Raw genomic sequence first — 24,259 nt, 5'->3', positions numbered from 1 at the left:
TTAATTTGAGAAGGAAGAAGAAGTAAATACATCACAGTTTTGCTATCTTGAACTGAAATTCTCATGATTTATTTTTATATACTATTTAACTCACCTTCAGAGCAAATCCATGGCTTATCAGAAATTGTAGACATGGATAATCCCTTCTTCCATAAAGCAATCATACTTACTTAAACTTTTCTTCCCCATTACAGATGTTAAAAAATATTACTTGGTATTCAGAGCGGGTTTTAACTGAAATTTCACTGGGAAGTCTCCTGATACTGGTTGTAATAAGAACCATTCAGTACAACATGACAAGGACAAGAGTAAGTATTCCGTAGCTATTTTTCTACCTTTGTATATACAATGCAATGAAGACTATAGTTTAAAGCAGTCTCAATATTTAGAGTGCTAACATTCTCATGGAGTATGGTAGAAAAGTATAGATCATCATATATTCTCTGTATTATGATCCTAAGGTAATGTTTCTAGTGTCTGCATCTGAGTATTTCATAGGTTGTATGATCAGAGAGATTTTACATGAATAGAAAATAAATGGTGTAGCTCCTTTGCCTTTGCCGAACTGATAAAACTGACTTAAGTTTAAGAAGTGGCAACAACAAACCTTAAGAAAATGCAGACACAAGAAAATATGAATTCAGATGGGACAGAAGCATAGAGAAAAAGAGAATATTTTAAAGAGTGAAAGGAAAATTTGAACTAGGTTGTATTTGGTATACCTTAGAGCAGATGTCAGCTCCAGCCACTAGGAAGTATACAGAATTCATAGCTCAGGGAAATGGTCAAGTTTACTGCACCATTTTCAGTTACTCCCTTCTGGGAGGCTGACGTAGATACATGTCTACAATCTTTTATCTGAAATTCTACATGTCCACAATCTTTTATCTGAAGCTCTTGGGGCCACATGTGTGTTTTAGAATGGAGAATTTTTTTATTTTAGAAAGATATTTATAGTTCTTATGCTACACAATATGTAATCGTTAGGTTCTGGAGCTGCACACTGTAACTAGACATTAATATTTCTGCAGTGAAATATTTCATTCTTCTCCAGGGTGGGCTTAATGAAGACTATAAATACCATCATCGTCTTTTGTGCCAGATGTTGCTTCCAAATTAGTGGTGAAAAAACTTTCTGCACTTTACAGGTTTTAGAATTAAAAGAAACGGATTGTGGGTCTGAATTCTCTGAAATGAGTGACAGTTGACTTTCCACTTGTTTCTGGTTAACCTTGCTGAAAATGTCTAGAAGACCTGATGTGTGTTTTAAACTTCTGCTCTCTGATGTGTGTTCTAAACGTCTGCTCTCTGGCAGGACAAGTACCTTCACACAAACTGTCTGGCGGCTTTAGCGAATATGTCTGCGCAGTTTCGTTCCCTCCATCAGTATGCTGCCCAGAGGATCGTCAGGTAAACACAGCTAAGAAAGAGATGCGGTTTTGGCTTTTTGAAAAGAATACTATGGTGGTCCCTTTTAAAAGGCTATCTAGGAGGAATATAACATTTTTCTACTTAATTTTTAATCACCTTCTTGTTTGGTTGAAAATACCTTGTTCTGCTTTGTTTTCTAACTCAGACATTTTAATCAAAGTCAGTCGTATTTGCTTTCAACCTTTTTATAAAAATCTAGGTTTAAGCTTGTGTGATGGCCTTTTGCAGAGGAGCAGGTCTATTTCTTAATAATGCAGACTAAATCTTGATTCACATATTTGCTGAGCATCACTCTGCCCTTTTAAAAAGGAGTTATCTACTTGTTTTAGAGAATTTTTTTTCATAGCAGTTAACCATTTTATTATTTCCTGTTGCTGGAGAAAGAAATGGCAACCCATTCCAGTATTCTTGCCTGGGAAATCCCATGGACAGAAGAGCCTGGCGGGCTACAGTTCATGGAGTTGCAAAGAGTTGGACACGACTGAAGCAACTAAGCATGCATGCATGCATTGCTGCCATAATGGATTACCACAGATTAGGGGCTTAAAGCAGCACACATTGTATGGCAAAAACCACTACCGTATTGTAAAGTAATTAGCTTCCAATTAAAATAAACAAATGAAAAAAACACATTTATTATACAATTCTGTAGGTTAGACATTCAACAGCGGTCTCACCAGGCTAGAACCAAGATATCAGGAGGGCTGCTACCTTTTCTGAAGGCCCTCGAGGAGAATCTCTTTCCTTGCCTTTTCCAGTTACCAGAAGCTGCCCACATTCCTTGGCTCATGGCCCCTTCCTGTGTTTTCAAAGCCAGCAACAGTATGTTGTTGAGTCCTCCTCACATCTCATCACTTCAGTGACCTCTTCTACTTTGAGGACTCTTGTGAATGCCTTGACCCTACCTGAATAATGTAGGGTGATCTATCCACCTCAAGATCCTCAGCTGAATCACAACTAGAGTCCCTTTTTCCTTGTAAGGTCAAATATTCATAGGTTCATGAAGGGTAGATGTGGACATTCTGAGGAAGCCATTACTCTACTTGTCAAACATCGCCAGACACTCCCATCCCTTCCCTATTCTTTGCCAAAGACAATCTTTCAGGTTAGGAAAACTAATTAACAAGTCAATGAATGAATATCATTTGCAAGATTTAACAAATATGGGTACTTTTTCATCTTCAGGCAGGATGCTCAGTATTGTCCTTGCAACTGCCAAGCAGAACATTTGTGATGTATTCAGTGATACTAGATCCTTTCTTTTAATTCTTGATTTTGAGGCAGTGCAGCCCTGATGATTAGTTACGTTCCAGTCATTGGTGAGTATCACAACTCCATGTCACTTTTATTTTTTTTTTTTTTTTTTTTTTAAATATTATTTTATTAGTTGGAGGCCAATCACTTTACAACATTTCAGTGGGTTTTGTCATACATTGACATGAATCAGCCATATAGTTACACGTATTCCCCATCCCGATCCCCTCTCCCACCTCCCTCCCCACCCGACTCCTCCATGTCACTTTTAAACTCAGATCTCACTTTCCATCCTTTGGTTAGAGACAGTTATTGACCTGGGCTCATTTTTAATAATTAGTCATAATTAACTTATGTTCTTAGTCTATTTGTCTTCAGGATTTAGCACAAGATAATTTTATTTGACTCACTGTTTTAATAGTACACTATTTTGAATTTTATTTTATTTTTTTGGTTTGTACTTGAGAGATTGTCTGTTTGACTGACTTTGGATTCAACTTTGGAGCTCAAATTTCTGTGCTGACTAACGTAGAAAGCCAATGGTATTTGGAGAAATAAGAAATGTCATTAAATTTGTGATTTGGGAATATTTATATCAAGTTTATTATCATTAAGGGGTAGTGCTTTAATTCATTTTACTGGAGCTGTTTTTTTTTAGTATTTAGTGCACAACTGTGTTAGGCAGTGCAAAGGGTATCAAAATTAGTTATAAGAATTCCTACCCTTGCATAGCTTGTAATTCAGTAGCCAAGACAAGACAGAAAACCAACATATGTTAAATTCCAGCAGAATGTAGTAAATATTGGAGTGCAAAGAAAAATCTCTGCAATGAGTGTGAGGGGTTGGTTCAGAGAATGGTGAGGTCACATCTCACTAAAAAATTGGGCAAAGTAAATAGAGAGGGCCAGCTCTAGAGTCTGCCCTGATAGGGGAGAGCATCAGCCACACAACCCAAAACAAGAGGTGGGAGAGCGTGATTTACATTTAGAAGATAACCACTTAATTCATTTGGTGTGTTGTGGACCGGTGCAGGGATTATAGGAGAGAAACTTGGAAGAACCAGCTGGGTCCTTCTTGCGGAGGGGTTTGGATTGCTATTGCTATTGCTATTGGATTCACAGTTCAGGATAATGGAAGGAATAGAAAGAAAAGAAGGTCTCATTTTCTGTACCAACAAAAAAACAAAACAGGAAAGTCAATGAATGAGTTGTAAATGGATTTGAAAAGAAAGGCTTTAAATGTGTAGAGTTATCAGTGTTAGCAGTTGATGTCTGTCTGTTGTGTGTTATACTGAAGGCTGTGCAGTTCTCACGGTTCCCCAGTGCGGTCAGTGCTTCTGGTTCAGGTGCCACAGTGGAGTAGCTAGACCAGAGCATCTGTATCATGTTGGAGGGAACTTGTTAAAAAGGCAGAGAGTTGGCCCAACTTCAAATCTGTTGAATCAGAGCCTTCCATTTCCACGAGATCCCTGAATGGCTTGCTCATGCCTTAAAGTTTGGAAAGTACTTTGAGTTTGGGCTTGGAAATAAGATTTAGTTCCTTAGGAAACACTTGTCTTGAATTGGAAGTGGGAGCAAGATTTTTTTGTATCTTGAGGAAACTCATTCTCCACTAAATGTTTGTGTTTAGGATATAAAATTGTAAAGTATAGTAAGGAATGCATAACCCAAAACTGTTTAGATACACAGGAGATTTATTACAGCAGCACAGCTCAAGACCCACCAGATGCTATAGCAGCTCCTTCAAGTGTGAGAAGTCATTAGTTTTCACATTTACGTTTCCTAAATCCTTTTTTAGGAAGAGACTGCACAGTTTATCCATCCTTTGCAAAACCTAGAGGAGTCAGTATTTCCTGTGCTCATCAACAAAATGCAAAACAGAATGACGTGTCTCATTGCTGTGAAAGTTAGATGTGAATAAAGCTTTAAAAAATCTTCTTAGCCGGACATAAATACATGGAATGATTTCATATGGTATCTAAGGTGTTGTTTCATGTTAAATGACACTGTGTCTTCCACAAATCCTTGGTATTCTAGAGAAACTGCAAACATACATGGTATGGGTATTGCTCACATGTGAAATTTTTTGAAAGTACTGTGAGTGTGGATATTTGATATGATCATTATTTGGAACTGTAGGGTTATTAACTCAGTTAAAATATTGATGTGGAATAGATTATATGCAAGAGATTGTTGTGAGTTACAAATACATTATCATGTACTTCTTGCCCTTAAGACTTTCCCTGTTGCCTCTCTCATCCCATCACCTCCTCCCCCACGGCTCCTTCCTCTGGCTCCTCTAGCTTTGGCCCCTGGTAGCTCAGCTGGTAAAGAATCCACCTGCAATGCAGGAGACCCCAGTTCAATTCTTGGGTTGGGAAGATCCCCTGGAGAAAGGATAGGCTACCTGTTCCAGTATTCTTGGGCTTCCCTAGTGGCTCAGATGGTAAAGAATCCACCTGCAATATAGGAGATCTGGGTTTGATCCCTGGGTTGGGAAGATCTCCTGGAGGAGGACATGGCAACCGACTCCCGTTTTCTTGCCTGGAGAATCCCCATGGACAGAGCAGCCTGTCAGGTTACAGTCCATGAGGTCGCAAAGAGTCAGACACGACTGAGTGACTAACACACACATACTTTTATCCAGTATTTCATATTGGGTTCTTCTCTCTTTGCTCATTTTTCTTGGGAGTTCACATCTGTGCCTGTGACTTTACCTACTGTGCGCTTTTATACTGAAAACCATCCAGATCTACATTTATAATCCCAGTCTTTTCTCCTTTTTCCTGAGGCAGGCAGTATAGTGTAGTGGTTAAGAGCACAGACTCAGAGTTTGGGACCTCAGCTTCAAAACTGACTAGCTATGGCATCTTGGAGAAGTTCCTTCATGGGGTGACAGTAGTTGCTATCTCAATGAATATTTGTAAAGTGATGCGTAGTGTTCACCATGTTAACTGTTGGTCACATTAGCCCTAGCTCTTCTAACTTTGCTACTTGGATGTTCCATACTTTTGTCAGACTTTTATTGTGTTTAAAACAAAATTCATTTTTGAACGTGCTCTTCCTGTTAAATTCCCTATCCAAGATAGTGTCCCTCACTGCAGCCATCTAAATTGCCAAGTCAGATACCTACAAATAATTCTGTAGGATTTATTCCTTCTCGTCAAATGCTCTATCTGACTGGGCCCTGGCATTCTTAACTCTACCTTTGTAGCTAGCCTTTATGCCCTCTTTTCTGGTTTACCCTGTCTTGGTTCATGTGTTTATCATCTTTATCCCAAGCTAGTTCTTTAGTTGGCCTTGTCCTTTTGCTTCCCTCCCAGCTCCTCTACAGTTGATCTCTACAGTGCTCCATTCATTTGAAAAGCAAATCTGTATTGCTTCCTATGCTTAAAATCCTTAAGGGGCTTCCTGTTGCCAGCTGGTAAAAATTCAGCCTCCTCAAAGTCATGGCTCTCAGACACAGGTAGTTTTTGCCCTCAGGGTACATCGGGCAACGTTGAGAGTCAAGGTGTTTTTGTTGTTGTTTTGTTTTCTTGCTATTTTGTTTTTTCTGTAGGCACAACTGGGGAGGAGGTTGCTACTGACATCTAGTGGGTAGAGGCCAGGGATATTGCCAAATATCCTGTAATACACTTGACAGCAAAGAACTGTCTATCCCCAACTGTCAGAAGTGCTGGGGCTGAGCAGCCTTGTCCTAGAGTGACGTGATCTGAGCCCTGCCCTTTGCTTTTTTAAAAATTTATTTATTTATTTATTTGGCAGCACTGGGTCTTCCCTGGGCTTTTCTGGTGGCTTAGCTGGTGAAGATCCTGCCTGCAATGTGGGAGACGTGGGTTTGATCCCTGGATTGGAAAGATCCCCTGAAGAAGGGAACAGCTGCCTACTCCAGTATTCTGGCCTGGAGAATTTCATGGACTGTATAGTCCATGAAGAAGTTGCAGAGTTGGACAGGACTGAGTGGCTTTCCCCGGGTCTTAGTTGTGACATGTACGCTCTTAGTTGTTTTCATGTGGGATCTAGTTCCCTGACCAGGGATCAAACCTAGGCCCCCTGTGTTGGGAGCGTGAACTGTTAGCCACTGGACCAGCAGGGAGTCGCCTGCCCTTTGCTCTTCATCTTGTATTGATACTTGATGCTTAGCCCTCTGTCCCTACTGAATCATTATAGTTCCCTCCTCTCTCATAGTTGCACTCTTGTGTCTGGATAATTGTGGTCTGGTATTAGAAAGAAGTTGAGGCAGTTCCTGGTGTCACCTCTTCTTTCTGTAGATTCTTTCCCACCAGGTTCCTTGCCCTCTCTTCTGTTTTATCTTGAACCTGCAGTGGTCAGGTGCCCTCCACCGCCACCACCAGTACAGCACCACCAATAGGCCTTTTTTTTCTTCAGACCCACCTATCTGGCTGTTTATTTCTTTGTAGCAGTCTAGCAATCACATCGAGAAGGCAATGGCACCCCACCCCAGTACTCTTGCCTGGAAAATCCCATGGATGGAGGAGCCTGGTAGGCTGCAGTCCATGGGGTCGCGAAGAGTCGGACACAACTGAGAGACTTCACTTTCACTTTTCACTTTCATGCATTGGAGAAGGAAATGGCAACCCACTCCAGTGTTCTTGCCTGGAGAATCCCAGGGACGGGGGAGCCTGGTGGGCTGCCGTCTATGGGGTCGCACAGAGTCATGACTGAAGTGACTTAGCAGCAGCAGCAGCAGTCACACAATCAGTTTCTGGTCTGGGAGCTAGTTTCTAAGGTAGAAATGGAGAGGAAAGGGGCCAGGGAAAGGAAAAAGTCACATGTTAGAAAATATGGATTCTCACAGAGTAGAGGGTCGGGGAGAGAGAACTTAAGAGTCTTGACCTGGCCGGTGTAGGTCCTTGTGACTCACGGAGCTGGCCCAAGTTGTAAGTCTTGTTGCTTAAGCAGAGTAGTAATTACTGGGGGGTAAAGGATCTCTCTTGGATTTCTTTGGATCACTTTTCGAGAGTACCTGTCAGTAGGCACACAAGAGGATTTTAATAAATAGCTAAGGACGGATTCTTAGAGGATGGGCTGGCATCCTGAATTTAAAGCTTAGTTCTGACACTCATCATTCTGAGACTTCATCTAAATTGATTCATCCCATTTTGCAGATATTTGCTGCTGCTTGAAACCTGTGAAGTTAATGACAAAATCTATCACTGAAAACTTTATGGTCTTTTAAATTTCCTGAGAATAAAATAATATAAAACATAGAGTAGATTGTAATTGAAACTATTTAGTTAGAGCAGTACAGTGCTGTTGGGATATTTTTGGTAAAATCTGATCATGTAATTAAAAAAAATTTTAAATTCTTAGTCCATAATTTATGCCTCCTTTTCTTACTGTAAACACCCGCCAGCAGTAAACACACACTCTTCAGGTTTTAACCACAGTCGCTGCTTCCCATCTTTTCTCTGTCTAGCGCAAGTTGGTGGTTTCTGTAAGACAGCTTGTTTGCTCTGCACATGTGATGGTATACATGTATATATATGTGTGTGTGTGTGTGTATATATAACTCAGCTTTTTTTGAAGACTATAAAAAGCACAGGTTGACTTATTTAACGCTGGGTGGTTAGTTCCTCTGTTTTCAACAAATTTAGATCTTTTAGAATAGTCGATGGAGTCAAAGAAAGTTGGAAAATTTGCTTTTAAATACACTCTAGTATTAGGTTACCATCTTAGGCTTCCTCACTTTTGTCCCCACTCATTTAAGTCTTCAGGAGTTATTTTTTGTCTTTTTCTGAACCAACTAATACATTGAACTGGAAACATACAAGAGAATGTTAAGGAGCAAAATGGATGTTTTGTTGTTGGGATGCATTTTATTATACAACATAAAATATTCAGATATATATACACCATGGAATATTACTCAGCCGTTAAAAAGAATTCATTTGAATCAGTTCTAATGAGATGGATGAAACTGGAGCCCATTAAACAGAGTGAAGTAAGCCAGAAAGATAAAGAACATTACAGCATACTAACACATATATATGGAATTTAGATAGATGGTAGCGATAACCCTATATGCAAAACAGAAAAAGAGACACAGAAGTACAGAACAGACTTTTGAACTCTGGGGGAGAACGTGAGGGTGGGATGTTTTGAAAGAACAGCATGTATATTATCTATGGTGAAACAGACCACCAGCCCAGGTGGGATGCATGAGTCAAGTGCTCCGGCCTGGTGCACTGGGAGGACCCTGAGGAATCGGGTGGAGAGGGAGGTGGGAGGGGGGATCGGGATGGGGAATACGTGTAACTCTATGGCTGATTCATGTCAATGTATGACAAAACCCACTGAAATGTTGTGAAGTGATTGGCCTCCAACTAATAAAATAATATTTAAAAAAAAAAATTTCAGATATAGTAACACTGGTTGTTTCTTCTGATTTTGGTGTTTCAGGAATGCTGTCTTATTTTAAAATATAAGGTCCCTTTGATGGTGAATTCATACCTGTCACCTGTAGTGTCTCATTACTTGTCTCTTTTGTTAAACTTAGGACTGGTGAAAGTCTGGAGGCTTATATAATTTAGGGTGTTGGTGTTGCACAGCTGATAAGTGCTGTCACAAGTTTGCCCAGATTAGAAGCCCATGCTCACTCCCCAGCACTTCATGGAAAGACTGGCAGAACATTTGTTAATGAGAGTAACTCACCTGCCATGGGACCATTGACCCCAACCCTCTGGGGGTTCTGAAACAGGTGGTTCTCTGTAACCTAGGGTGGACAGGCCTTTGGTTATTCCATCTGCTGCTCTCAAGCTCTCATTCCAGCTTCCTTATGTAGCTAAGTCCTTAAGGTTATAGTAGCGAAGACTGGAGGGTCTTTTCCCCGTCCTCCCCTTCCTTTTCTCTCTTTCTCTCTTTCTTACTTGAACTGGATAATTGAGAAAGGTATGGATGTGTCAGGTCTTGCAATGCATAGTATATGAGTATATGGATATGTTCCTGGAAAATAAACATGGAAAGGACAAGAACTGTGTATCTTTCAGTCTGAAATGTTTAATGTTTTTCTTACATCTAATCCTTGATGTTAGATTTTACTTGCAATTTAGTATGTATCTATTGAGCTTTTGCTACATACCTACCACTGCCAAGGTCTTCTTTAGTTTCGTATTTGTTTACATTTTAATTTCAAACTAATGCCATTCATTGTATCTAGAAATTAAGTGTACAGTCATATTGGTTTTATTTTTTAAAACTTAATTCAGTTTCAGCCTCATACCATTATCTGATTTCATTGTAGTCAGGAAATTGTTTCTTTAGGGAAGATTATCTAATATTAAGAGTTATAACAAATAATTCAGTTTTGTTTCTAAAATCTTGGTAAGTTGTTTAACTTCTGTTTTCCATCTCTAAGATGATATATGATACCTACTTTGTTGTAGTGTTGTCAAATTAATAATTGGCTTATAAAATCTTTTGTAGCTCTACTTTATGATAACATTTTGAAGTCATTTTAGTCTAAAAATAAATCTACATAGCTTTCGTACAAAAAATTTTTTGCTTTCTGTTAATATCCCTAGATTCTGATTCCTTTCCCAAAGGATCATCAAATTGAGGGAAATATTTGGGAAAAATAGACAGTGAAGACCTCATTGAATATAGATACGATGTTTTTGTTTTGTTTTTCAAATGGGTTAAATGATAGTATTTTATTTTGTATTGGTAAGAGATCTGAGCAGTGGTTTTGCAGTGTATTTCTTTTAAACTTATGTGATTTATTTTTTAAAAGACAGAATTAACTTGTTCTAGCCCAGTGCCTGGGCCATAAAGTAGTTCCAGTTTCTCCATTGCTTTGGTCTTTGCTCATCCTTGTTTGCTCTTGGCAAAGCAGTAGCCAGAAAAGGAAGAAGAGGAATGTTTTGCCTTAAAAATCTGGCTTCCTGCACTTCCTACAGCCAGTGGTACTTTGAAGGTAGCTACATTTTTTAAGAAAAGCTGTGTTATGGTTTGCTTTTCATTTTAGCCCTTTCTTTAGAAGTTAAATTGAGAGCATTTAGACAGCTCCCAGTTGAAAACTTGTAAGTTTCCAATAGAAAATGTCTTACTGTTCAGAGATTCCTACCATCATACAGCGTAGCATCTTGGTAGATTTGAGGGGACATGTAAAAAGTTTGTAACTGAATGTTTAAGCTTCAGTTTAGACTGCTGCACATTCAAAATGTCAGTTTTTAAAGAAGCATCTCATACATTCATCTGAATTTTGATTTCTTTTAAGTAAAATTTGATCTTTGTGGACTAAATTGTCACATGGGAAGTTAAACATTAATTTGCATAGCGCTTTATAAAATGTTGCAGTCACATTACAGAGGTAATGGGAGAGTTCAGACTTTGTTCTCTTAGCCTATAATTGTCTACCCCGCGTTCCTGTGTACTACTGTGAAGGATCGGAGATTCTTACTCTAGCTTCAGGTTAACAAATGAGCCATCCCAGTTTTGTGAGTCCTGGTAGAGACTCAAGATTTCATGAGTGAGTCAGAGACAAAGGACAGTTTATTGCTCACAGTAGTGTGAACCAGAGTATCCTCATTTTCTCGTGAGGTTCCCCATGCTTAACAGCACAGCGTGACCAGGGTCAGGTGACATGTGCACATGTAGTGGTTTGCATTACAGTAGAGAACCCTGAGCTTAGGAAAGTGAAAGTTGCTCAGTCCTGTCTGACTCTTTGCCACCCCATGGACTATACAGTCCATGGAATTCTCCAGGCCAGAATACTGGAGTGGGTAGCCTTTCCCTTCTCCAGGGGATCTTCCTGACCCAGGAGTCCAACCGGGATCTCCTGCGTTGCAGGCGGTTTCTTTACCAACTGAGCTATGAGAGTTTAGGAAACCCCATCTTTTATAATAGGTTGCAAGCAAACCTGCGCAAACTCTGCTTTGGATGGAGACACCCTTAAAATATTTGATAGCAGCAAACTGTCCTCTGTTTTTGAGGGTATCATTATTTCTACTTTCTGTGTCTGTTCACTCTACAAAGTCCATGAAAAGAAAACCCAGAGCACCAGGCTGTTAATGCCTCTGCTTACAAGATGTGCAGAAACATCAGAGAACTGTGGGGAACTCTTCCCCTGTAGTCTTAGTACCTAGTTATGCCTTTCTGTTGCCAATTGGAAAAATCTGTCATCAGGTCATTAGGTAGCTTAGTTGATCCTGTTGTAGCTTTTATATCTCACTTGCTAATACATTGGCTTTATGTATCTAAGGAGCAGTAAAGGACTGCCTGGCCTCCCTAGCCTCTGGGTTGTCTATGTGTCACAGTGAATCTCCAGCTCTGGAGTTAGTGTCATGAATGCAGCCCTTAAAACCTTGTTTCTGAATGGCTTTGACATTACCCAAATATTTTGGTATTAAACACAAATCATGAAATTTTATATTTGGAAGGACCTTTAAAGAACATCTAAGAGAAGTTTGCACATTTTACATGCAGCGTATTGACACCTAGATTTATTATATGACTAGTGTTGGTGAACACTACTGCAGAAGCAGATGGAGCAATCAGGCCTCCCGGCTCCTTGCCTAGTATTCCTCCCAGAACAAAAGAGAAAAAAGGTGTATGTTCATGCACACATATTTCCCTCCTTCCCCATATGCACATAGTTGTGATACCTGATACGCTAATAATGCTAAGGTCAGGTTAGAGAAATAAAAATGACTTACTGAAGCCTTTTCCTTCTTGATGAATTGCACGTGCTTCATGGACTTTGTTAAAAAGCATTTTCCAAGGCAAAACAAACCCAAGGGTTGTGCTAAGAGGAGAACTGAGAGTAAACAGAATGGTAAGAGATTTAAAACGACTCGTGTTCAATATAAATACACGGAGAATCGGATATATTATACTTGAGCCAGTGACCCATGAGGGAAGGGAGAATGTGGCTTTAGGGCAAATGGAAGGATAGCTGGGAAAAGGCAAATACTGCAGAGGTAGGTAAATACTCCCCACCACCAATCACGATGAGTACTCTGAGCATTTAACATTTGTTTATTCACTTAATGGGCCTCAATTTCCTCATTTACAAAACGGGAATATCCTCCTAGGACTGCCATGAGGAATAAATGGGTTATTATGCCTAAAGCACTTAGAATATATTGTCTTTTCAATAGCAGTCATTTAGGAATTACCAGAAGGAAAAAATTCTTTCTTGTTAGAGAACAGACAGTACCACGTCTTGCTTATGGTGGTTCAGTAGGTATTGGAATGAATGATGAAATTCTGACACTGACTGGATTTAAAGAAAATAGTTAAAATCTTTGGCTCTAGGTGAGGAGAAAACAACATGCCATATAGACCACTGTTGTTATTTTTGTTTTTATTTATTTTTGTACAGCTGGTAACTGCCATGTACTACACACTGGGCCCTGTACATGTTATTTGTATTATGTGATGATACATGTACTGTTATTTTCATTTGATAGTGAAGAAACTTAAGTTTCAGACAAGTAGTTAGTTTATGGCCGCCTTGCTGAACAGTGAGAATACTGGGATTTAAGCCTTTTTCTCTCCACCGCAATACTGTACTACCTCCCATTGTCAAGTGCTTCTTATAAATGAAGCTTTAAACTAAAAGCATGCAAATAATTTCTGTACAAGGTATTTTAATATCACATCCTGTCCTGGGTAAGTTATTTTCTATCTTTCTAAGCATGTGATCCCCTTGTTGATGTATTTTTAAAAAATTGTTGACTTTTAGTGACTGAGAAGAGTCCAGGGTGAATGAGGGGCATCTGAGACTCTTTGTAGTACTGTAGCAGCTTTTCTCAGTTGGGGTTCCGTGAGGGAGTCCAGCCCTGTGGAGAATGAGATGAGTGAGTTTGCTCAGTTCTTCCAAAGATGGCACACAGACAACACCTTCCTAAACATGTAGGAGAGAGGTTGATTGATTAGCCAAACTCACACCTTCTTAGGAATTCTGGTTGAAGAGGATCTGAAGGACTTTTTCAGTTTGAGACCCACAAGTTAAGATAAACTACTGTAGGAACCCAATATGACACTCCTGTTAAATTTTTCCATTGTAACTACCAGGAGTGCTTGTTTTCTTACCTTCATTAGTCAAACATAAACATCATACTGAAGCCCAGGAACATTTGTATATTATTCACTTCATGAACTTTCATGTACTCAGTAGTCCTAGAAATTCAGAAGTGTACATAACCCTGTCATTCATTATTCACTACTTAAGCATAATCATGGGACCTTTGTATATAAGGTAGTTCAGAGACCTTCATATCATTACAGGTTTTCCATTTAGAGTCACTTAGTCGTAAATAAATTACTGAGATTCTAAATGTACCCTTTGAGAGACTATAGAGTAACTGCTTCTAATAATGTTTTCTTCATGGAGTATTTTATGACATGATTGTGATTTTTTAAAACAAGGGTAGGTATTTAGGGGTCATTTAGTCATTTATCAAATATTTTCTACGTCTGCTTTGTGTTAGACATTGCTGGTCATGGGAGATTCGTGTCATATATTTGTGCTCTGCTTTCAAAGAGTTTCTAATCTGGCCAAGGCAGTGGATTAATAACCACAGGGCAGCATAAGAAGTGCACTGATGACAGGGCTACAAGGGAGAAAGCAGACAGCTGACCTGACTACCACTGCAGCCTTCCCCAGTCAGGTGATGCTCAAGTTTTCCTGCTTTTATACCGGTGATAAGGGAGGTGGTTCTTTTCTCCCATGGTCTTGCTCTCCTAGGTTAAGATTTCATTTATATAAATATGGTTCCCTTTTAGCTAGTTACAGAAAAACTCACAAAACTTAACTTCAACTAACTTGATTCCTAGAGGAAGCTCATAAAATTTTTTAAAAATATGTATTAAAATAAAAGCAATTGCTGCATAAGCTCTCTAGAAAGCTGACCTTAGAGCAACTTTATTTTCCTATTCTAAAAACTTTAAGTTTTGCTATAGTTGTCAGATTATTGAAATACTCATATGACTTTAAAATTTGATGTGACTGAAGATGCAGATAAGATCAGCGCTTCCCTGATGGAGTGGGATGGGAAGTGGCAAGGCAAGCGTGTGCTGTGTGGTGTTGTGGAAAATGCACGCGTATAGAAAGGGACTCGCTGAACCTGTGAATTTGTAGATTATCAAGTTAGCTGGAGTCAGTGGACAAGGTTTTAAAACTTTTCAAATAAGTGATCAGGTTTTTCCTTTTTAGCTTGGAACTTCAAAATGTATTTACAGAGAATACTATAATGAATCTTTAGGTTCCCATTCAGCAAATACATTGATTCATGACTGGCATTATTTTATGTCTCTACCTTTTCCTCCTTTGTATTGAAGCAGTTTCTGACACTTCACCTAGTAAAACTGCATTGTTTTAAAGGATGAGTTTTTAACGAACATCTATTATGATTTGATCCCTCCTCAAGTGGTAGAGAGAAAAATAAAGTCATTGTCACCACTGCCGTTCAGATATGGACCTTAGTCATATTTTTGGTGCTTAGTCACTTAGAATCCTGTTTAGTTTAGGACTTACACACAGTGCTTGTCATTGTTATTTGGAGACTCTCCAAGTGTGACTATAACCCTGTGTGTGGTACATAATTTCTGTTTCATAGGTAAGGAAACATGTTCAGGATCAGATACCTCAGAGGGTAACAGAGCTGAAATCGGAATCCTTGAGTGGCCCTAGCCTAAAAGTGTTATTTCTTCTCCTTATGGCAGACCTGACATTGATAAATACTGACAAGGAAAAACAGATGTCAACACTTTAAACCCAAGTTTGTGGAATGTCTACTGTCTAGAGTTCCTACAGTCTTTTTTTTCTTGAATCACACCAGTGTGGAGGTTCTCAGTGTTTCCTTCACATACCACAGAGGTGCCATGGATCTAAACCATTCTTTATAATAAGACATCCTGTGCCATTTCCACTGTGCTGACATTTGCACCAGTGTTATAAAAACACTGGTGCCTTAGCATAAATCAAGGCAGTGGCACCAGACTATACTGGGAATCACTGATTTTTCCACAGTCACACATTTGCAGGTGATAAAGAAAGCCACAACAGTAAAAATGATTAGTTGTGATAAATCTTGACGCTTGAGCCCATGTCTTTGTAATATTCTATGTGATGAAATGAAGTTCACATGAAAACATGTCCATTGCATACAGAACTACAGTGATCATGTGTGTGATGGAGCTGTGAGCTGGACCAGCCCTTTTTTTTTTTTTTTTTAATAGTATACCATTTTCCCGTGAAAGAACAAGTGACAATCTGTGGTTATTTAGACTTGGCAGACATTTTCTTGAAAATTAATAAAATGAGCCTGTCACTTCAAGAAGACAACCTCCAGTGTTGGTTGCCAGTGATAAAATTGGAACTTACAAGCAAAAATAGAATTTTAAAAAACTTGTTTTAGCACCACGAGTTTGACAGCTTCCCAATAATTAAAGATGTTTGTGATGACATTGACGATTATATTAATACACATGGTACTTTGCGGAAACAGTGTATCGACATTTGGGAGATCTGTGTAACTCAGTGAAGTGGTATTTTTCCAATGACCAATACATGAAGTTTCAAAATTATGTATGAGTGAAAAGAGTCATTAAAAGTACAAAATGTAGGTACAAAAAATTTAGACTAATGGATCTGAATGCAACAGACTCAAAAGGTTTTTTTGATATGGTGTCTGATGCAACCTTTTTAGCTTGTCTTTAAGAAATTACCACTCGTTTTATTGAAACAGCAAAGAATAGTGTCTGCACCTTTCTGTAAAGGGCATTGAAATTCTGCTTCCTTTCCCAAGCTGATATCCTTTTGAGGCTACATTTTCTTTGTGTACTTCAATTAAAAAAATATATAGCAGGAGGTTTGACTTCAGAAGTAGGCAGGAGTATCTGTTTTCTGTTAAGCCAGACAGTAAAAAAACTTACAGAAATAAAAAATAATGCTCCTCTTCATCACATTTTCTTTTGTATTGGAAAGGAGTTGTTTTTCATTATTTTATTTATGTTAGCATGTAATGTATTCATGATTATATTTAAATGAATTAACAAGTATTTTAGATTTTTCTGTTTCACTTCTACTGTAGTTAATGTTTATAGGTTTATCCCACATATAAAAAGTTCTTTGGGGGCCTCAGTAATTTTTCAAGGGTCTCAAGGCGCCTTGAGATAAGTTTAGGAATCACTGTTTTAATGCCCTTTTAGAGAAAGAGATGGAGACAGTGACTGTGAGTATGTTTGTATCACAGGGGTCACTGTATATACTTTTAAAATATCTACTGTTTCTGAATTAATTATACCCCTACTTCCTTCCATCAATATAATCAATAGCTGGCTATGTTTGTATTATTCATGCTTCCATTTAATAAATATTTATTGAGAACAGAGTTATTAGAGTTTGGAAGAGAAAAGGGATGTATAGAATATATAAATCATGTTTATTCCCTGTTAGAGCACATGGTTTCTATCTTTAAAAGTCAGAAGTTGGTGCGGTTACTACTAAATTGTCTTCTAAGTTTATTGCCCATCTTGCCTGGGTGTAGCTTTAAAATAAATTTGTCCTGGTTGTCTATTGCTGTGTAACAAACCACCCTAAAACTTAAAACCACGATGCACAGTCCTCTCCCGCAGTGCTGTGGATTGATGCTTAACCGAGTGAGTCTCACTCCAGGTTTTTCACAGACTTGCATTCAGACAGCAGCTGGGCTGGGTGTTCAGTGTGACCCAGTCTCCTGGCTAGCAAGTGATGCCAGCTGTCAGCTGGGTCTTTTGAGATGGTGACTGAGGCTCTTCATTTTTCTCACATGACTGGTCCACCAAGCTTGGTTTTTTCACAAGTTCCCAAGAAGGATGCTCCCAAGAAAGAACATCCCAAGAGGGACAGAAACGGTTTCTAAGACTTCCCCTGTGGTCCAGTGGTTAAGAATCCGTCTTGCATCACAGGGTACTTGGGTTTGATTTCTGGACAGGAGACTAAGATCCCACACGCCACGGAGCAACTAAGCCTAAGCAGTGCAACTACTGAGCCTGTGAGCCGCAGCTAGAGTCCCTGGACTGCAGAAGATCCTGCGTCACAACTAATACCTGACGTAGGCAAATAAACAAATGCATATTTAAGAATAAAGAAGAGAAACTCAGGTTTCTTATGACCTAACTTAGCTGTCCCTCACCCTCACCTTGTGAGGGTGATAACATTTCAGCACATTTTATCAGTCCTGAGCAGGTAAAAGAACCAGAACAAATTCAAGAGGAGGGACTGCACAGAGACATACACCCTGGGAGGCTTGGCGCATCTGTGGCTGTCTCTGGATACTAGCTGCCACGAGACTCATAAATTACCCAGGGTAGCTGGAGGAACAAACTACTGCTTTCATCCTCAAATTCTAGGCTGAAGATAAATGTCTAAATTTTGATTCTGAAGAGAAAATGAAGCTGAATCCGTTCAAATGCTGTCTGCATTTTCGCATTTGACATAAACGTTCTGTGACTTTTGCCTATGTTCAGTTTCTTTGGTTCAGAAGGAAACGCCCACTTTCCAGTAATGTCTTTACTTACACCAAGGTGTGCGGAGTTCTTGTCCTGTAATTGCTCATGGGGCTACACTTGCTGGTCACCCAGTGATTGACAATGGCCAGCTCTTATCTTTGCGTTGAGAAAGCATAAGGCTGTGTGACCTTATGACAGTGTGACCGGCTAGATGTTCTGTCTGTCAGGGGCAGCTGCAGGAGTCCTGTTCGAGGGAGGTTGAGGGGCAGCATTAAATATGGAGGGTAGAGCGTAGAGATGGTTTGGAGGGGCATTTGTGCAGCAATCACATGGACTCAGGTTGAATATGTGTTTGCTGTGACTTTGAGACCTGACTGAAGGACATGATGGGGGCTATGCTTCTGCTCAAGCTCCCCTTGGTGGTGCTGTTGTGCTGTCAACTTCCAAAGAAAACATCTTTTGTGCCTTCTTTTTTTTTTTTTGGCAAACATTTTATTGGACACCTAAAGTGCCCCAGGCCCTGTGCTAGACTAAGGGGAACTAGTGAAAGTCGCTCAGTCATGTTCAACTCTTTGTGACCCAATAGACTATAGCCAACCAGGCTTCTCTCTCTGGGAGTCTCCAGGCAAGAATATTGGAGTGGGTAGCCAGTCACTCTTCCAGGAGATCTTCCTAAACCGGGGATCGAACCCAGGGTCTCCTGCTTTGCAGGCAGATTCTTTACCAGCTGAGCTAGCAGGGAAGCCGAAGGGAACTCAGATGTGGTTATTGTCTTCATAATCTAATCATCGCTATTCCCTTTCTTGACATTTTCTGAAAAGGGAAAAAAATAACACGTAATTGAACACAAGCCAGGTCCAGAACTGCTAGTAGATGCTCTGAAGGTAGACACCAATTTGCCTAAAGGCGATGTATTCACACAGTTTAAAAAAGTTTTAAAGTTACATAAAAGGGTATCAGATAACCCTTAAATATATTTTTTAATGCCCAGTATCACTCTAATAAGAAAAATGCAATTTAAAACTTCACTGAGATGCCATTTCCACCTGTCAGATTAGAAAAACTTGTTTGCATGGTTATGTGAAAACATTCTTGAACTTTTCTGGTGAGAGTGTAAAAATGGTACAACTCCTATGAAGGACAGTGGCCATATGTGAGCAGATCCTAAATGTATTACCCTGTGACTCAGTAATCACACCTGCATTACGACATATACTTTATTTTGGCAGTATTTTTTACTAAAAGAAAAAGGCTAAAAGCAACTCAGGTATCCATCAGTAGAGACATTTCAGTAAATATGGTACGCTGATACATCGGACAGTGTGTAACTACAAAGACTTTAAAGAATAACAGTAAGGGTACTAAGAGAGGACTTTCCAAGATACATTATGTTTTGAAAAAGCAAAGCATGGGCCCACACGTATACAGTAGTTCCCCTTACCCAAGATTTCACTTTCCTCGGTTTCTGTTACCTGTGGTCAACTGTGGGTCGAAATTGTAAATGGAAAGTTCCAGAAGTAAACAATTGATAAGTTTTAAATTGCATGCCATTCTCGGGCTGTCCCACCCAAGACGTGAATCATCCCTTTATCCAGTGTATCACTTAGTAGCCACATCATGTGTCTGTGTGTCCTCTGTGTTGAGAAGGTCCAGTTCTATAACATGATGGCTTCAAAGATTCCCTGAGTCTCTCCAGTGAAATTAATAATGCCGTGTATTTGGGCGTTTAAGGTGTGTGCACGTTGGCTCTGGGAAGCAGATCCTTGTGCATGCATGGGGGACACAGTGTATGACGGTGAACAGCGCACACTGGAGTGAGAACCTCGCCCCCTGCCTCTTGTTCACTGTATGATCTTGAACTAGTTCCCTAGCCTTGCCATGTGTTCATTTCCTCATCTATAAAATGTGGGTCGTCATAATTCCTATTTTGTAGCATTATGTGAGGATTAAATCGGTAGCAGTATGGAAACCTTTCCGAACAGTGTTTAGCACGTTTATGTGTTAGCCAGCCTCTTCTCCAAATATGGGGATAAATTGGCAGACTTGATTCTCAGTGACTGTTACTGTTCTTTATTAATGACCCTCAAAACTCTTCACAGATATTTGTTTGTAGCTCGTCTTTTAGGTGCTCTCCCCCAAAATGATCCCTGGGGTCTCAAGCAGGAGGCCCTTATGGATAATTTGCATGAAGATACCCAGAATGAGCAGCTGCAGGGGAGTTCACTTCAAAGAGATAGATCTCATTATACTCCCGAATCTCAGGTGTGTCTTTGTGTCATTATGTAGCAGGGAAAGTCTTTCAAGCTTCTTTCTGGGGAGAGCACCCGTTCACCATGCTAGATGATATGAGCCAAGAGAACACACATTTGGACTAATCTGACTGCTTGGTTACATGCTGTGTTCTCCTGCCACCTCAGAGGCTACATAGTTGCCTTTTGGAGCAGCCAGTTCACACTTTTCCATCTCCCTAGATTATTATTTTTAAAAAGCTTTATGTTCATTTCCTATTTATTGATAATTAGCTTCTAGAATTCATCCCTGCCTATTTTCCTCCCTGAGTTGCACCGTTTTTGAAGAAATTTCTGCATGTTGATTCTCTTCAAGTGGGCTATGCTTGATCACATTGAAGCACTTTTGGAATACAAATAATATGACTGAGAATGGCTCTTTATATAAATACTTCCATTAATGTTTGGGGAGTTGGTAAAGCTCAGTTGGTAAAGAATCTGCCTGCAATGCAGAAGACCCCAGTTCGATTCCTGGGTTGGGAAGATCCCTAGAGAAGGGATAGGCTACCCACTTCAGTATTTTTGGACTTCCCTTGTGGCTCAGCTGGTAAAGAATCCACCTGCAACGCATAATGGATATTTCCCAGACCACCCTCACCGAAAGGAAAAGCTATAAGTTCTTTCTGATAGGCTTAAAAAGAAGGTTTCAATTTTTAGATTATCTAAGAGTGACACCTGAAGTATGAATAAAGCATTCCATCACACACAAAAATTAAAATTTCAAGTCTTTTATACAGATTCTGTTTTCCTCATATCCAGATTCAGATATTTCATGTTTAGATTGAATTAGCTTAAATAGATTTTGTTTGCAGAAGTCTTTGCTTCTTTGTAAAGAAAAAGGGATAGTATGAAGGTTTTACAGTAGTCTTTTATTGCAATTATGAAATAGAGTATTTTGTGATAATTAAAAGATTTAAGCTTTTTCTATTCAAGCCACAGGTATTTTTTTTTCTTTCATGGTGACGTATAGTCCTTAGTTAAAATTGTGCTTTGCTTTTCTACCAAACCATTTGCATCTATTTTGCTCATGTATATTGTATTTCATATTGTTGTTCAGTTGCTAAGTCATGTCTGACTCTTTGTGAGCCTATGAACTGCAGCACGCTGGTCTTCCCTGTCCTTCACCATCTCCTGGAGTTTACTAAACTCATGTCCATTGAATCAGTGATGCTGTCCAACCATCTCCTCCTCTGTTACCCCTTTCTCTTCCTGCCCTCAATCTTTCCCAGCATCAGGGTCTTTTCCCAGTGAGTTGGCGCCTTGCATCAGGTGATTAAAGTATTAGAGTTTCAGCATCAGTCCTTCCAATGAATATTCAGCGTTGATTTCTTCTAGGATTGACTGGTTTGATCTCCTCACTGTCCAAGGGACTCTCAAGAGTCTTCTCCAGCACCACAGTTGGAAAGCATCAATTATTCTACGTTCAGCCTTCTTTATGGTCCAAAATAGCTACTTATCCTGACTGGTCCAGACATTGATACCAATGTAATCTTACGCCATTTTGTTTAGATTTTCTTAAAATTGGATCATGTACTAAGTGTTATGAAGTTTGAAATAATGATATATCTCCCGAAGGTTAAAAAAAAAAAAAAAAGTGAAAATAAACCTTATTGAAGACTGTCTATTATCATTTCCTATATGAAGTGTTCACAGCTTGAAATAGTGTTTTCCTTTAGCCTCTTACTCTTTATAGCAGTTGATTATGGTGCTGTGCTATGTTGAAAGGATTTTATCAAGTACACCAGTCAAATTTAGGTTCAACTATAACAACCCACTCCAGTATTCATGCCTGGAAAATCCCATGGACAGGGGAGCCTGCGGGGATACAGTCCATGGGGTCTCAAAGAGTCGACATGACTGAGCGACTTCACTTTCACTTTCACTATGAGTAACTGAAAACTGACAATCTTGGTAGTTTTTTCTTTTCCAAGATTTATTTATTTATTTTTGGCTGTGCTGGATCTTCATTGCTGTGTGTGGACTTGCTCTAGTGGCAGTGAGTGGGGCTACTCTTCACTGTGGTGCCTGGGCTTGTCGTTGTGGTGGCCTCTCTTGTTGTGGAGCACGGGCTCTAGGCATGCAGGTTTCAGTAGTTGTGGCACATGGGCTCAGTAGTTGTGGCCCCCAGGTTCTAGAACGTGGGCTGAGTAGCTGTAGCACATGTTGCTCTGCAACATGTGGAATCTTAGTTGCTTCTGTGACCAGGGATCAAACCCTGGGCATTGGCAGGTGGATTCTTACCCATAGACCACCAGGAAAGCCCCTAGTAGGTTAAAGAAGAAAGAGATTTTTTTTTTCTTCCTCCAGATAAAAGTTAAAGTAGACCTTCCCAGGCTGATGAGGAGGAGGTCCTGCTCTAGGAAGTCTGTGTGAGCATCCTTTATCTGCCGTAACAAATCACCACAGTCTTAACTCCCCAAAACAACACAAATGCATTATCTCACAATTCTGTAGGTCAGCCATCTGACTTGACTCACCAGTTGTCTCTGCTCCAAGTTTCACAAGGCCTAAATCAAGCTGCTGGTCTGCTGAACTCTTCTCAGAAGACTCCAGGGAGAATCCGCTTCTAGGTTCCAGGTTGTTGGCAGAACTGGTTCCCTTTGATGGTAGAACCAAGGTTCCCAGTTCCTTGCTGATGCTCAACTGGGAGCTACTTCATAGTTACTAGAAGCCACTCCCTGGTTCTTGTACATGTCAGAGCCTAGTGGCATATTAAATGATTCACATGCTTGGAATCTCTTATTTTTCTGCCACATCCCCCTGAATCTAGCCAGAGAATGTTCATTGCATTTAAGGGCTCTTGTGATTAGATTGTGCATCATCTGATGGTCTGGGATAATCTCCCTATTTTAGGGTCTGTAATTTTAAAATAGGGAGTTGTGCGTGTGTGCTCAGTCGTGTCCAACTCTGAGACCCTTTGGACTATAGCCTGTCAGGCTCCTCTGTCCATGGGATTTTTCAGTCAAGAATACTGGAGTGGTTTGCCATTTCCTCCTCCAAGGGATTTTCCCATCCCAGGGATTGAACCCATGTCTCCTGTGGGTGCTGCACTGCAGGCCATAGACCTGAGCCACTGGGGAAGCCCAAAAGGATGCACTCAATGTGGAGCCTTTACCCACTGAGCCACTGGGGAAGCCCAAAAGGATGCACTCAATGTGGAGCTTGAACCCAGTGACCCTGAGATTCAGAGTCTCATGTACACAGATCCCAAGGATTGGGGCATGAGCAAATTCCTTTCATTGTACCTCCACCATCCCTAGGTTCTGTTCTGCCTATTTATGGGCCCAGTCAGCATCTGAGTTTAAGCCACAGGATAGAGGAAGAGACAAAGAATAAAAGATGAGGCAAGGCACCAGGTGACTCTTAAGGAAGGTTTCCAGAGGCTGCCTTCATACCTTATAAGTCAGAACTTAGCGACCTGACCACATGGAGCAGTAGTGGAAGCTGAGAAATGTAGTTTTTATCCACTGCAGCCACATGCTCTGCTAGAAGAATCTGTTCCTATAGAAGGGGGAAATGGGCCACTAGAAAACAACCAACAAGTTAACGTTTTTCCAGTGTCTGGAAAACAAGAAACTAGAGGGTAGCAATAGCACAACTACCATACTGTAGAGAGGGCAGCGGTGGCTTCCTGGGTGAGCTGAAGGCCCTCAGGGGCACACTGAAGCGGGTCCTTAAAGAAGCAGCATTGCTTGACACCGGGACACCGAGTTTCTGTACCTGGGAGAGCGTCTAGTCTCGATTTAGTCAGCTGTTCTTGTGTAACCGGCTCAGTGCTTTCACAGCGTGGATTTTAGTAAATACTTCTGCCGTGAACAAAAAGTGTTA

The 24,259-nt window shown here is 40.1% G+C and overlaps 1 protein-coding gene across 4 annotated transcripts in view; it reads left to right on the top strand.

Moving 5' to 3' along the window:
- The window catches only part of DYM (dymeclin), a 372,867-nt gene that overhangs the window by 152,852 nt on the left and 195,756 nt on the right, over positions 1-24,259 (top strand). For all 4 annotated transcript variants that reach the window (XM_065932681.1, XM_065932680.1, XM_065932678.1 and 1 more), the window contains 2 exons: positions 195-308; positions 1,316-1,410. In XM_065932681.1, the coding sequence (XP_065788753.1) occupies positions 195-308; positions 1,316-1,410 (209 nt within the window). The remainder of the gene's footprint in view (positions 1-194; positions 309-1,315; positions 1,411-24,259) is intronic.

This window comes from Muntiacus reevesi, chromosome 4 (assembly GCF_963930625.1).
Source record: "Muntiacus reevesi chromosome 4, mMunRee1.1, whole genome shotgun sequence".
Taxonomy (NCBI): domain Eukaryota; kingdom Metazoa; phylum Chordata; class Mammalia; order Artiodactyla; family Cervidae; genus Muntiacus; species Muntiacus reevesi.
This window is presented reverse-complemented; position numbering and strand designations above follow the sequence as displayed.